We start from the raw sequence: 13597 nt of genomic DNA, 5'->3' as shown, positions 1-13597 counted from the left end.
TTTCTGACCAATTGCATTGTAGCTGAGAACGCTCGCTCGGTTGAGTTAAGTAGCGACAGCTGTTGAGGGAAGCTTCGTCACTGGGACAGGTATTTTCAGTGTTTTTTCACCTGTTTACATACATATTTTTAATTCTTTAACTCACATATGTTACGGTGTAAACTCGGAGATTCCGTTGTCTGCTTTTAGAGGGAATGAAAAGACTCAAGAGGAAGAAACAGAACGGCGGAGTTGTGGTGAATGGGAATGGATCTTTCACAAGAGGTACGCGATGACAGCTAACAGACTTTGTTTTTGAAGAAGAGATACTACATTCAGTCGCTTAAAACGTCTTATTTTAAAGTTATACCGCTTTATTACGATGGCTGCTTCGATAACATCTGTACGTGCAGGCAAGCAAAACTAGACCAGACTAGACTATGTAGCTAATTCTAATTTAATCTAATATTACTGCAGTCAAGTGATAGCAACTAAAAATGTGCTGCTTTGTTTACAAGAGGGCAAACTTTAGCTGCTTGCGTGGCAGCCTGTCAGGCAGACTGGACTGCTTGGAAATTTACAGCTGACAGTCTGGCAGGGAGGAGACGGAAAAGGTGCTTTTGGTCAGCGATCCAGCAAAGCTGATACTTGTTTTGCGTTTAACTCACACTGGCTGCAATCTAAAGCATAGCATTTAGATAACTTTATGATCATTGATCCTAATGGCTTTGCTTGCGTAAATGACTTTTAAAAAAGGCAATGTCTTTTAGTATGAAATGAATGAAGAAACACCTGGTTTGTCTGTGCAGGTTAGTAAAATAAGTATAAATCTTTGGGTTTACCTTCAAAGCCATAATAGTGTGATTTTTAAACGTGATCCTCAAGTCTCTGTCCTTATCCATTTTTCTTCCCCCCTAACTTTCTTCTCTCTGTGGACGCTCTCGCACAACTCTCTGTTTCATCCATACCACTCGCTTTTACTTTGTTTTCTTACACCTCCATCTCTGCCTGTTTGTTACAGAGCCAGGTTGTGGGAGGAAGCAGAAGCTGGCTGAGATCCATCAGGCTTTGATCAGGTTAATATCACAGTGTGTCTCTAGAGTGTGCTTACTCCACAAAAACTGGACATGCACATTTAAGCAGATGAAGAGCAATTTTACACTCTTGAGCTATGTGCTGCCAGTCATGGGACATCCAGATTTGTGTATTATGTTCTAGGAGTGAAATAAAACAGGAAAATAGTTGCTTCAGCGAACATGAAAAGCCTGACAATCTTCTTCATCATTTTAGAAGCCTAAAAAGTGGATCTTCTTTTCAATATTTTCTATGGTAATAAATACCTCAGATAGTTCTACAACTCCAGGGCATAAGGCATATTTCCACTGGAGAAATCCCCTCTACCTTCTTATCCAATACACTATTTCACAATTAGATGGCACTAATTTATCAACAGACAATAACTTTTATACTAACATGATTGCACATGTGGTGATTACTCTGGTGTGTTCAGGAATATTATGATGTAATCATAAGGACCTTTAAACTGTGTCCTAAAATGTGTTATACAGTTAAGTCTACACGTTTTTGGGTAGTGATACATTTTTTTTCTAATGTTGCCTCTGTACATCACCCCAGTGAATTTCAAATTTAAAACTGAAATAAAACAATCAAGATGTGATTGAAGTGCTGACTTTAAGCTGTAATTCAAGGGGTTTCACAAAGATATTGCATTAACTGTTTGAAAATTATAGCAGTTTTTATAGCTAGTCCCTCATTTTCAGCAGCTCAGAAGTAATTGGACAATTGACTGATTAGCACTTTCATGGCCAGGCAAAGCCTGCTCCCTCATTAATTCATGACAAATTACACAGATAAAATATCTGGAGTTAAATCGAGGTGTTCAGTCAGGAGTTGTTCATCTGAATTTAATTTAGAAGTCCAAAATTGATGTTGATGAAAGTGACAGGGGCCATCATTAGTCTGAATAATCCCCAAATAAACCTATCAGAGAGCGAACACAGGAACTTTAGGAGTGATCAAAATCATGTGGTTCATCACTAGCCAGTGAATTCACTTGGCAAGATGATGCCAAAACAAGATCTTGCCAAATCAAGAACACTCTCTTTGTGAAGTAGGTGTTTCATTCTTAAGGTCTTCAATCAAAAGACACCTTCATGAATGGAAATGCAGAGGGTTTACAATAAGGTCCAAACTACTGGTTCATTCAAGAATTGTATTAGACTTTTCTAGAGAACATCTAAAAGAGTGGCAACAGTTCTGGAAAAAAGATGAAAATAAGATTAACTAGTGCCAGAATGATGGGGAGTTAAGTATGGAGAAGTAGAAAACCACTCATGATCCACATTATCTGTCAAACACAGTGTTTACTATGTTATGGTATGGGCATGTATGGCTGCCAGTGAACGCGGAGCACTAGTCTATAGTGATGAGACTCTTGATTGAAGCAGCAGGGTTCATTCTACTCAGATTCAGCCAAATTCTGCAAAACTGATTGGACAGCGGTGGGAATTCCAAAAGGGTACTGCAAAAACGGCTCAAGAGAGAATTATTATTATTTTGGGGGGATTCTCTTCAATGACCAAGTCATATTTGGTCATGCACATGTGTTCTAGACTTCAGGCAGTAATTTTTAAAAGAATTTTTATTAAACTACTTAAAATGACTCCAATTAAATTTTAGCCTGTGAGAGTAATTTAAATTAAATTAACATATAAATAGTGCTGACCTGTTGAACATAGTAATTTTTTAATTCTACAAAAAATGCATTAGCTGTTTTCTTAGTTTATTTAAATCAGAGGTAGGAGTTTCTAACTGGTACAAAGGTACAAATTTTAGATACTATGAGCAGACTGTAAGTAATATAAAAATTGTCTAATTTTGGCTTTTGAATGAACAGTGATCCAGTGGACATTGAGACCTTGAGGAGAGCGGCAGTCAGTAAAGGAGGACTGCTCACTGATGAGCTAAGGAGAAAAGTATGGCCCAAACTACTGAACATAAATGTCTATGAGCTACCACATAAACCTGGTTAGTATACACTTAACTTAATGTGTGGTTAGTGTTTGATGAACTGCATAAATAAGTAATAAATTAAGTGCTCCTAGTGCAAACAATGCTAGCAACAATAAGGGAAATATTTCTTTTGTTTTAGGTCGAGATGTGAGGGAGAACCACAAAGACTACAACCAAGTAGTCCTTGATGTCAGGAGGTCGATGAAGCGTTTTCCGAAAGGTGTGTGTGTGTGGGTGGGTGGGTGTGTTTTATCTCTAAAGATAGCAGCATAGCGCAATGTGCCATTTGTTAAACTGTAACCCTGACCTTACAGCAACATGGAGTTATCTTGTGAGTAATTTATAAACCAAGTTTAATCTTCACAGGAGGAGTTCCCACTTTTTTGAGCTGAGAGTGTTGTTGTATTTTAAATTCAACAGCACTACTGTTGTTTACAGAGTCAGCAAGCACGTTTGCCTTTAAAATCTTGCAACATAGCAGAATGAGGCCCATAGAAAACACTGGATTCTGTATTCTGAACTCTAATAATCCAATAATAAACACTTTCTAGTGTCACTTTTTGGATTACATAAATGCACTGCTCATTTGCTCTTCTGCAGGTATGCCAGCCACGGAGAGAGCAGTGCTTCAGGAGCAGCTCATCGACATCATACTGGAGGTTTTGAAGCGTAACACTCAGCTGCACTACTACCAAGGCTACCATGATGTGGCCGTCACTCTGCTGCTGGTAGTTGGGGAACGAATGGCCATCGCCTTGTTGGACACACTGTCTAATTATCACCTCAGGTTGGATATTTTATTTCCTGATGATTCTCATACTTTTATGTATAGTTAAAATGTTTTTCCAACTTCTGCAAGTCTTCTCTCTGTGCAGGGACTTCATGGATCCTACCATGGACAGCACCAAACACATTTTAAACTATCTGATGCCTATTTTGGAGCAGGTTGATTTGGAACTGCATGACTTCATGATCAGGTACAAAAAGTAGTGACCACTAGAGGGCACCACAGTGTTGGTTTTTACCTATAATGCTTACAGGGAGAGAAACGGCTAGTGTATTTGCAATTGAATTAAAATATTACTGAAAACACATCAGCAGTTGGAGTTCAGCTATCAAATGGTACAACAGCCTGTCTGTCCTGCCAAGGTGTACACCACATTTAACCTTATTTGCGAGATAAAGTTAAATGTATTTTACTAGTGAATTCACCTAAAAATGATATATGAACAATTTGCAGTTTGTTAAAACACAAAACAAAGGACGTCAAGAAATAGCCAGCTGCTGCAGATAATGTGTGATGGACTGCGGATGGGAATGTTTGCAAATCAATGAATCGAATCACCCTTTAAAGTATTTTTGATGTGTGCATGTCTGCAGTTTTTTTTTTTTGTTGTTGTCTTGTTGCCTGTTCATAATTGATACTGTACTGGCAACTTCCATATTTGCAAACTACCTGTCTACTTGCATACATGCTGACATAAACAGAAAAAGCACAAAAAACAAGACATTGCACTTGGAGAAAGACAGCAGGATAAACAACACCCTACTTCAAAGTTTCAGTCACCCTTTCTGCTGTGCGCTTCCTCTTCTCCTTGTCTGTCTTCTTATCTCTGCCTCTTTTATTCTGTACTTGTTCTTTTGCTCACCTTTATTTTTCTTTCTCTCCTGCTTCATTTTCAATCCCTACCCAACCCATCGCACATGCTCTTTGCCCTTTGCTCCTTCCCTCTATCGGTCCCTGCTTCTTTCCATTTGTCAGTCCCTTTATTTAGCACGCATTTGTTCTTTGTCGCTCAGTTCTCCTGTCCAGTATTGATCGGAAACTTCTAATTTGTTATTTTACTTGAGGCACAGTAGCAGGATATATGAGGTTGAAGAAAACATACTTTTCTTTCAGTTCTGTAATTTTATATCTCAAGTGTTCAGGATTTCAGGATTATGACATATGTATTAAAGGCAATGAGTGGGGAAAAAAAGCTTTTGACCAACTCAGATCCAGAGGTTTTCTTTTTTTTCTGGTTTTGATCCACATGTCCTGTGTCATTGGATCACTTAAAACGGGCAGTCATATATTAAGAAAGAGTGATTGTACGTTCTCACTTTTCATACTTGACCATATGTTTAAAATGTGACTTAAAGGCATGAGTCAGGCAAACAAGTCTGACCTTTATTGTGGTCAAATGAATATTTTTTTTTTTTTGGGGGGGTGGCTTCCCAAACAATGAAAGGTTCAAATGTGTCTTGTTATTTCATAGAAATTTAGGTGATAATTCATTGACTTCCAAAACTTAAGAAGTGGCCAAGAAAACAATCTGGTCCATCTTTAAAAAGAAGGAAAACATAGTCTAAGTTAGCAACACCAAAAGGCCCGGAAGACCAGATAAGACACTTGATTTTTACAAATTCTTTCCTTGGTTTAAAAAAAACAAAAACAAAAAATATCCTTCAAAATATCTAACCAAGTCAAGAACATTCTCCAGGAGGTAGGTGTGTCATTGTCAACGAAACGTCCAAACCACTGCTTACACTTAAGAACAGAAAGGCCAGATTAGACTTTGCCAGAAAACATCTAAAAGAGCTCTGGAAAAAGGAAACCAATATGAACTCATATCAGAATTATGGAAGAGAAGAGTATGGAGGAGGAAAGAAACAACCCATGATCCAAAGCAGACCTCATCATCTGTCAAACATGTGGAGGCAATGTTATGACATTGGCATGTATGCATGCCAGTGGAACCAGGTCACTAGTGTTTATTGATGATGTGACTGCTGATAGAAGTAGCAGGATAAATTCTGAAGTGTACAGAACTATATTATCTGCTCAGATTCAGCCAAATATGGATGCTACTTAAGAGTCCAAAGGAAACTGCAAAGCAGCTGACAAGTTTCTCAAGACAGAGAAAGTGGAATAAAATCAAGGTCTAACAGTACAGGGATATTTGATGATGTTCTTTCAGTCCCCGTTTGTAAAATGTTAGTTTCTCAGGTTGCGTTTGAGCCTCTGATCTATAAAAATGCCTGCAATGTCTAAATAGTTGATTAAATACTTTTCTGTAAGACTTCTTGAATTACAGCTAAAAGTGTGAACATTAATCACATATTAACTATTTTTTTAATCAAAATCTGCTGTGGTGGTGTACAGAGGCAACACTGTACAGTATATACTGTTATGGTTTCATAAATGTTTCTATTCTTGGATTTGTATTAAAATCTCTTTAATGTGGTCATCTGCTGCACTAAGACCCAGTGTAAATAAATGGGGATTATTTTGAAATGTGAATGATACAAAACCAGTCTAGAGAAGTCCGAGAATAAATAAATACAAAATAGTTCAGAAAGGATCAAACAGGGCAAATATGAACGTAGATATATGTATAAACAGGGTTACAAAAAAATAATCAAATGAAATGTTAAAATAAGGTAACATGATGAAATGTGCCTTTTGTCTTTAGAGCGGAGGTTGGAACCATCTTTGCACTTTCCTGGCTCATCACATGGTACGGCCATGTTCTCTCAGAGTTCAAGCATACCCTGAGACTGTACGACTTCTTCCTGGCCTCACATCCCCTGATGCCCATCTACCTTGCTGCTACGGTATGGGCGAGAGCCAATGAGGTTGTTTTGTCAGTAATCCAGAACACGTGAATACATGTTGACACACACACACACACACACACACACACACACACACAGAGTGAGGCAGAGTACTGTGAAGTCATCAGACTAGTTAATTAGATACTTCCTAATGAGCAGATGAGAAAGAGGGGTACAGAGGGAGGGATTAAAGAGGAAAGGGAAAAAGAATGAGCAGAGAGAGCTGACTGATGTGAGAGCTTTAGTAGGAAGGACACGGAAACAGATTACAAAGGGAAAACATTTTGACTTTTTTCATCTGCTCCTCCACACTAAGGCTACGTTCACACTGCAGGTCTTAATGCTCAATTCCGATTTTTTTGATCAAATCCGTTTTTTTTGTCTGCTCGTTCACACTACAAATAAAGTGTGACAGCAAACGCGCTCTAGTGTGAACGCTCAAAGCGGCCCGCATGCGCAAAAGAAGACGTCATACACAACGCGCTCTGTTTAGACCCAGAACAAACTATATTGTTTGACTGATGGCCTTAATATAAAGACTTCGGACTTCATGCGACTTGACCGTTCACACAGCAGTCGCTTTCTGAGACATCGGATATGTATCGGATTCAGTACCACATACGAAAGTGACCCAGATCGGATTTGAAAATATCGGATTTGTGCCGTTCACACTGTCGCACCATAATCGCACATAGGGTCAAAAAAATCGGATTTGATGCGCTTTCGCCTGCAGTGTGAACGTAGCCTAACTGCTGCATGCCATACATGCGTGTTACTTCCAGCTGGATTGTTTCTGTCTGCTGAAGTATGTTATGTCGAGAGTGTACACAAGTCCTTTTGTTCCTTTGTGTTATTTAACTGTAGAGTCTGTGCATTTTGATTAGTGGCTTCTTGTTTGCACTTGAGGATGTTTTTGTGTGTGTGTGTGTGTGTGTGTGTGTGTGTGTGAGAGTGTGTTTAGAGGGGCTGGGCAGAGGGAGAGCTCTGTTTGAAGTGTGTGAAACAACAAAGCAGAATGTAGTTCATGTTTCCTCCCAGGCAGAGTACAGCGCACAGCATGGGGCTTTAACTCTTCATCTGCTTATCTGTCTGCAGTGCACTTACTGCGCCTCACAAACAACGCAAGCTAATGTACTATATATGCAGTCTAGTATTCAAGTGTTACCCAGAGTGATCTGCTTTAGGGTTAAAAGTTTTAACTGGTGCTTTGCTCCTCTTCTCCTCAGATTGTGTTGCACAGAGAAAAGGAGGTGAAGCAGACAGAGTGTGACATGGCCATGGTCCACCACCTCCTCTCTCGTATCCCCCAGGATCTCCCATACGAGCTTCTGATTGGCCAGGCACAGGACCTGTTCGAGAAGTACCCTCCATCATTACTGGCCAAGCGGGCAGCACTGCAGTCTCGCAAGAGGTGAGGGCACACCATTTTAATAAAGTTGTTAATTGGGCATTACTATCCCCTCAACCCACTCCTCCCTAAGCCAGGTTCTGCAGGAGGTTTCTTCCTGTGTAAAGGGAGTTTTTCCTTCCCACTGTCGCCAAGTGCTTGTTCATAGGGGGTCATCTAAACTCTGTATTATTTTAGAGTTTCTATCTTACAATATGGTAAAGCCCCTTGAAGTAACTGTTGTTGTTATTTGGTGCTTTGTAAATAAAATAGAATTTAATTGAATATTTAATAAATGCAGAAAATGCATGTAATGTAATGTCATTCCTTCAACAACTGAGAGTTGATGCTCAATAAGCACATCGTGACTGGCTCGGTGGTGCTGCTAACACACACAGGACATTTAGTGTGTGTGTGTGTGTGTGTGATTCTGTGTGACCATTTTTCACATTTTTAAACTTTTTAGGGGGTAGTCTTAGAGGCATGATAACAGTCTCCTTTTCAGTGTGTATCCTCAGCCATCAGTCGCTTTCTGCCTGTCAGTGTCCTTCGGTGTGGCTCATACAGTCATTGTTTAGGGCATGAAGTGACACAAGGCCTTGACTGACACACTGAAAGATACTGTCTCACCATACATTACCCTCTGAGCTTCCTATACACATGAGATATTGAGTTAGCAGTTCTCTGAAATTGTCTACCACTCACTTCCTCGCCTGTCTTTTTCCATCACTTTATTCATCAGACCATCTTTTCACATCATTCCAGTTATCCATGCTTCACCTTAGACCTGCCTCTGTTCTCCATCACTGACTAAATCTCCCTCTACTTTCCTTCTCTTCCTCTGCTTTCTTTAGCCGGTCCATCAGCACCTTCCAGGCATTTCAGCTCTCCACCCTCCACCAGAGGCCGGACTCTGTTCTCCAGCGTCTCACAAAGGCCCAGGGCTCCACCACCTCCAGACACGGTAAAAATAGCCTCTGTAATCTTATTACTGACTCTGAAGGAGGTCTTCACACATACAGAGTACAGACATGTAGATGGTTATGGTAAAAGTAAATTCTTTGAAGTTGGCATAATAATAATAATAATAATAATAATAATAATAATAATAATAATAATATTATCATCAACTGTGGAACTGTATGAAGAAAATTTGTTGGATGTTGGAGCCTCAGTTTGTTACATTTGTTTTTTCCACCTCATGTAAACACAATTCTTCAAAACAAGGCAACAGCAAATATGCCATCGCCCACAATCTCTGCACCTCCCTTTGGGCCAATCAATAACAAGTAAACAAATACTGTAGCACCCCCATCAGACCAATCAAGTGCAAATTTGAATATGGCAGAACAGAACAAAAAGATGCATTATTCCCGTAGGTTTTTAGCAGCTTGTATAAGATGAACACGCAATCACAAACATGTTGTATCATTCCCCTCAGACTAAGCAGAGTAATATTAAAGCTTATTTACACAATTCCCCATAGTTTCATCAAAATTCAATTACAAGTGAGATGAAATGCATAACGGACACACAGAGGGCCGATCTATAGAACCTTCTTCTCTGCCTCTCATTAACTATGAAAAATCGTCCTTCACCTTGTAAGCAGTGGTTTTACAACACTATTGTAACTCAAGTCCAATTTTAGCTGATTTCATTGATCAAAGATATACCATGTGTTTGAAATCTTGGGGGGTGGGATTGCCTTTCTTTAGTATTTGCCGTTTTTAATTGATTCAAATTGCAGCCACAAAGGATTCAACAAAAATGGTGGATAGACACACTGGGAGTGATGGAAAAGGCAAAAAAAAGTCAGAAGTCAGTCTGTTTATTAACACTGGCTTTCCATTTTGGTGCAGTGTTATAGGATTGTGCTGCATAACTATAGATGCAAAACACTTGAAACTTTCACCCAGAGGTGCCAATAAAAACTGACTTCATGTCTGTGTTTAATCACTCTTTAACACAGCCACCTCTAGCTGTGGTTGGCACTGCAAATGTATAGAAAAGCTGTTTTACCTTTGTTCGGTTAAATTTGCCGCTCAGAACATTGAATTCCCAGAGCGGTTGTTATATACATGCCAATTTAAAGAGAGATCTACGGTTAAATACGTGTGACATCACCACCACCCAACAGTTTTATAAAATGAGTTTAAAATTCCACACACGAGGTCTGTGTTTAAATGTTAAATAATGCACTATTAATGCAGCCTGGCAGGAAACCTCCACGAAGCTTAAAATATTCAGTTTTCGCTTAAAGTGTTTTTTGATTTGTGTTGATTTAACTCCATGGACATTTTTAGAAGATGTAGTCTGTTTGTTAGTGCTGAAGGGTGAACCTAATATTTAAAATAGTAGTAAAAAAAAAGTCAAACTACAGCATCCAAAATAATCATAAGACTGAAGCAGCTCCTTTCTAAATTTTACAAAACCGAAATATTGCAGTTTTTGTGCTCCTCCTTATTCTGTGCTCGCAACCTCCTGACACGCAGGCCTGGAAGCTGCGTTGCCCGGGGACCGAGGCCAGCTGTGGAGGAGGGGAAACAGGATGGTGAAGATGGCAGTGTGGGGGCTGTCCGCGACACTCGGGGCAGCCGTGTTCGCTGTGGCTCAGACCGCCATGGACTGGGGACCTGAGGCATTACTTCAACTGTTCTGACGTGGCGGTGGCGGTGGTGGGAATACAGACTATTCAGCAAGAACACTGACACATGCAGTATAGGTGCACATTTTTACAAACTTGAAGCTTATCTTGAGATGGTGAAGAAAATGAGGAGGAACAATATTGGTGCCAAACAGGTTGTTGCCACTAAACCACGTTGAACAAGCATGCTGCTTGTTTTCTATAATTCAGCCTCAGGATTCTTGTACACGTGTGTGTGTGTGTGTGTGTGTGAGTGAGTGAGTGAGTGAGCAGGATACCTGAAGTAGAAAGCCAAACCGGTGACAAAGAGATGAAGGTCACAAATGGGTGCAAAGCAAAAGGGTTAGTTGTCATTTTGTGGCTCTTACAGTCTGGGTGACTTGCTCCTATATAGGAGGGGATTATGCATGTCCCCCTGTCAGCGGCCCTTTACATAAGGATCCGTCCGTGCACGTGAAACACTAACACATTTTTGCTGTTTCAGGCTGCTGCTATCTATTTCTTGTCAGCTGACTATTTTGCTGATACTTGTTTTTAGTTCGTCCTGCCCGGTTTGTGTATTTCTGTTAAAGTGTTTCATTTGCTTTTTAGATCAGCAGCAATATCTGAGAGCCAAAAGTGCCCAAAGCCAGCACAGTGACACATGAGTACAAATTATTAAAGAGCGGCGTTTTCTGCTAAAAGCTTCTAGTTACTAGCAAAGAAGGGAAGTGAAAGAGAAAGATGGAGCGATGGAGGTGGAGATTTTTCTTGTGAGCCTTGTATTAATTGCTTTACTCCAGGTGGCAGCCAGTTAAATTTACAGTAGAGCGTGACACACCAAATGAGCTTTTGCGCTATCAAAATATGAATGTTGCACTCAGTAACAAGGGTCGCTTTATGCAAGCAATGATACTTTTTGGAAAATCATTTAGCAGGAGGTATTGAAGCAGTTTTTTTATGTTTTCAGTTGCAGTTTTGCTGCTGCTTGCTGCCCACCGCACTGAGTGAATATGGGGAAGAAACCAGTACTTTTACATTCCTAAAATATTTAGCAGGTTTGCGCTGACATCCACCCCGAACAGCCATCACTAGAGCAAAAATACCTCATCTTCATCTTTATGCAGCTTAAAAATGACTGTTTAGCTTTAATCAGTGGACAATTTGAACAATTTCTGTAACTGAAAGATTTTTACGTAAATATATTTGTTTGTGCATCTCCCCGAATAGCAACACACATACTTAGATGCTGTTAATGCCAAAGCTAATCACAGAGTTTCATAGCCTGAAAAGCGAATATTAATAATAGAGGCCGCTTCCACCTGAGGTACACGCGTGGGTGTGTGAGGGGTTTCCTTCCAAACAGCGATGCATGCTCTCTGTTAGACTTAAATAATGAATAATTAATCAGCTTTTACAAGCATGTACCGAAGCTTCGCTGAAGTCACAACACTCCCCAGCCACCCAGCCTATCCCCGCTGCTTCCTCTGTCATCAGATATGAATGTATCACATGTTTGCACAGCTCGCCGTGCAGTCTGCCCTGTTGATTTCTATATATATATATATATATATATATATATATATATGGCCCCAACTGACCGAGATGGCCCCAACTGACCGAGTGCTCAGTGAATACCTCAGGCAGCAGAAACCCAAGAAAGAGGAGGGAGACGAGGAACCATCATGGAAGGACAGGCCCCTGCACGGTATGTACCACCGGCAGATAGAGGAGGTGGCTGATATCCAGAAATCCTACCAGTGGCTGGACAAAGCTGGACTGAAAGACAGCACAGAGGCACTAATCATGGCAGCACAAGAACAAGCTCTGAGTACAAGATCCATAGAGGCTGGGGTCTATCACACCAGGCAAGACCCCAGGTGCAGGCTGTGTAAAGATGCCCCAGAGACTATCCAGCACATAACAGCAGGGTGCAAGATGCTAGCAGGCAAGGCATACATGGAACGCCATAACCAAGTGGCCGGCATAGTGTACAGGAACATCTGTGCCGAGTATAACCTAGAAGTCCCGAGGTCAAAATGGGAGATGCCCCCAAGGGTGGTGGAGAATGACCGAGCTAAGATCCTGTGGGACTTCCAGATACAGACGGACAAAATGGTGGTGGCTAACCAACCGGACATAGTGGTGGTAGACAAACAGAAGAAGACGGCCGTAGTGATCGATGTAGCGGTTCCCAATGACAGCAATATCAGGAAGAAGGAACACGAGAAGCTGGAGAAATACCAAGGGCTCAGAGAAGAGCTCGAGAGGATGTGGAGGGTGAAGGTAACGGTGGTCCCCGTGGTAATCGGAGCACTAGGTGCGGTGACTCCCAAGCTAGGCGAGTGGCTCCAGCAGATCCCGGGAAAAACATCGGAGATCTCTGTCCAGAAGAGCGCAGTCCTGGGAACAGCTAAGATACTGCGCAGGACCCTCAAGCTCCCAGGCCTCTGGTAGAGGACCCGAGCTTGAAGGATAAACCGCCCGCAGGGGCGTGCTGGGTGTTAGATATATATATATATATATATATATATATATATATATATAAAATTAAAAAAAAAAAAAGAATAAATCAGAGGAAAATACCCCACAAACTGTTGACTGGGTCTGCAAGTCAGTCGGTAATCCTGTGCTGGTTGATCAAATAGCCTGAGCTGTACATTTGATTGTCCAGTATAAATGCATTAAATGTGCACTTGTGCAAAAAGCGAGAAATGGGAAATGTTAGCTTTAGTTGCAGGCCAGTTTTGTTTCTTTTAAAAATGTTTGGGTCGTCTGTGTTTTTATCTATTAATGTTTTGTTTCATTCTGTGCCTCATTAACAGTCAAATTGTTTATTTTACGAGCAACAATCTGATTGGCTATTTATTTAGATATGATATTAAATAATGACAGGGTTGTATGAATATGTGTTTAATATAACCAAATAAGAGGAATGGCTTAAATGGTTAATAAGGGTTTGCGGTTTACAGCAGTTT

General features: G+C 40.5%; 1 protein-coding gene across 1 annotated transcript; it reads left to right on the top strand.

Moving 5' to 3' along the window:
- The first annotated feature begins 27 nt into the window (after positions 1 to 27).
- LOC146609630 (TBC1 domain family member 20) lies at positions 28 to 12167 on the top strand. Its single transcript, XM_085345910.1, has 11 exons — positions 28 to 89; positions 190 to 264; positions 1001 to 1055; positions 2897 to 3027; positions 3152 to 3232; positions 3613 to 3799; positions 3888 to 3989; positions 6468 to 6609; positions 7836 to 8020; positions 8851 to 8960; positions 10489 to 12167. The coding sequence occupies exons 2-11, from the start codon at positions 195 to 197 to the stop codon at positions 10653 to 10655; spliced, it is 1230 nt and encodes a 409-aa protein (XP_085202036.1). The 5' UTR covers positions 28 to 89; positions 190 to 194; the 3' UTR covers positions 10656 to 12167.
- Positions 12168 to 13597: the final 1430 nt, after the last annotated feature.

Source organism: Diplotaxodon limnothrissa, linkage group LG22 (assembly GCF_057381915.1).
Source record: "Diplotaxodon limnothrissa isolate DT_005_m linkage group LG22, D_limnothrissa_male_GT1.1, whole genome shotgun sequence".
In the NCBI taxonomy this organism is placed as follows: domain Eukaryota; kingdom Metazoa; phylum Chordata; class Actinopteri; order Cichliformes; family Cichlidae; genus Diplotaxodon; species Diplotaxodon limnothrissa.
Note: the sequence above shows the minus strand (reverse complement) of the source record. Positions and strands in the feature narration are given on the sequence as shown.

Excerpts from the sequence above, each read along its gene's own strand:
- LOC146609630 (XM_085345910.1), top strand. The coding sequence starts at position 195 with ATGAAAAGACTCAAGAGGAAGAAACAGAACGGCGGAGTTGTGGTGAAT. Across the intron at positions 265-1,000 it reads GAATGGATCTTTCACAAGAG|AGCCAGGTTGTGGGAGGAAG; the intron begins GTACGCGATGAC and ends TGTTTGTTACAG. Across the intron at positions 6,610-7,835 it reads CCATCTACCTTGCTGCTACG|ATTGTGTTGCACAGAGAAAA; the intron begins GTATGGGCGAGA and ends TCTTCTCCTCAG.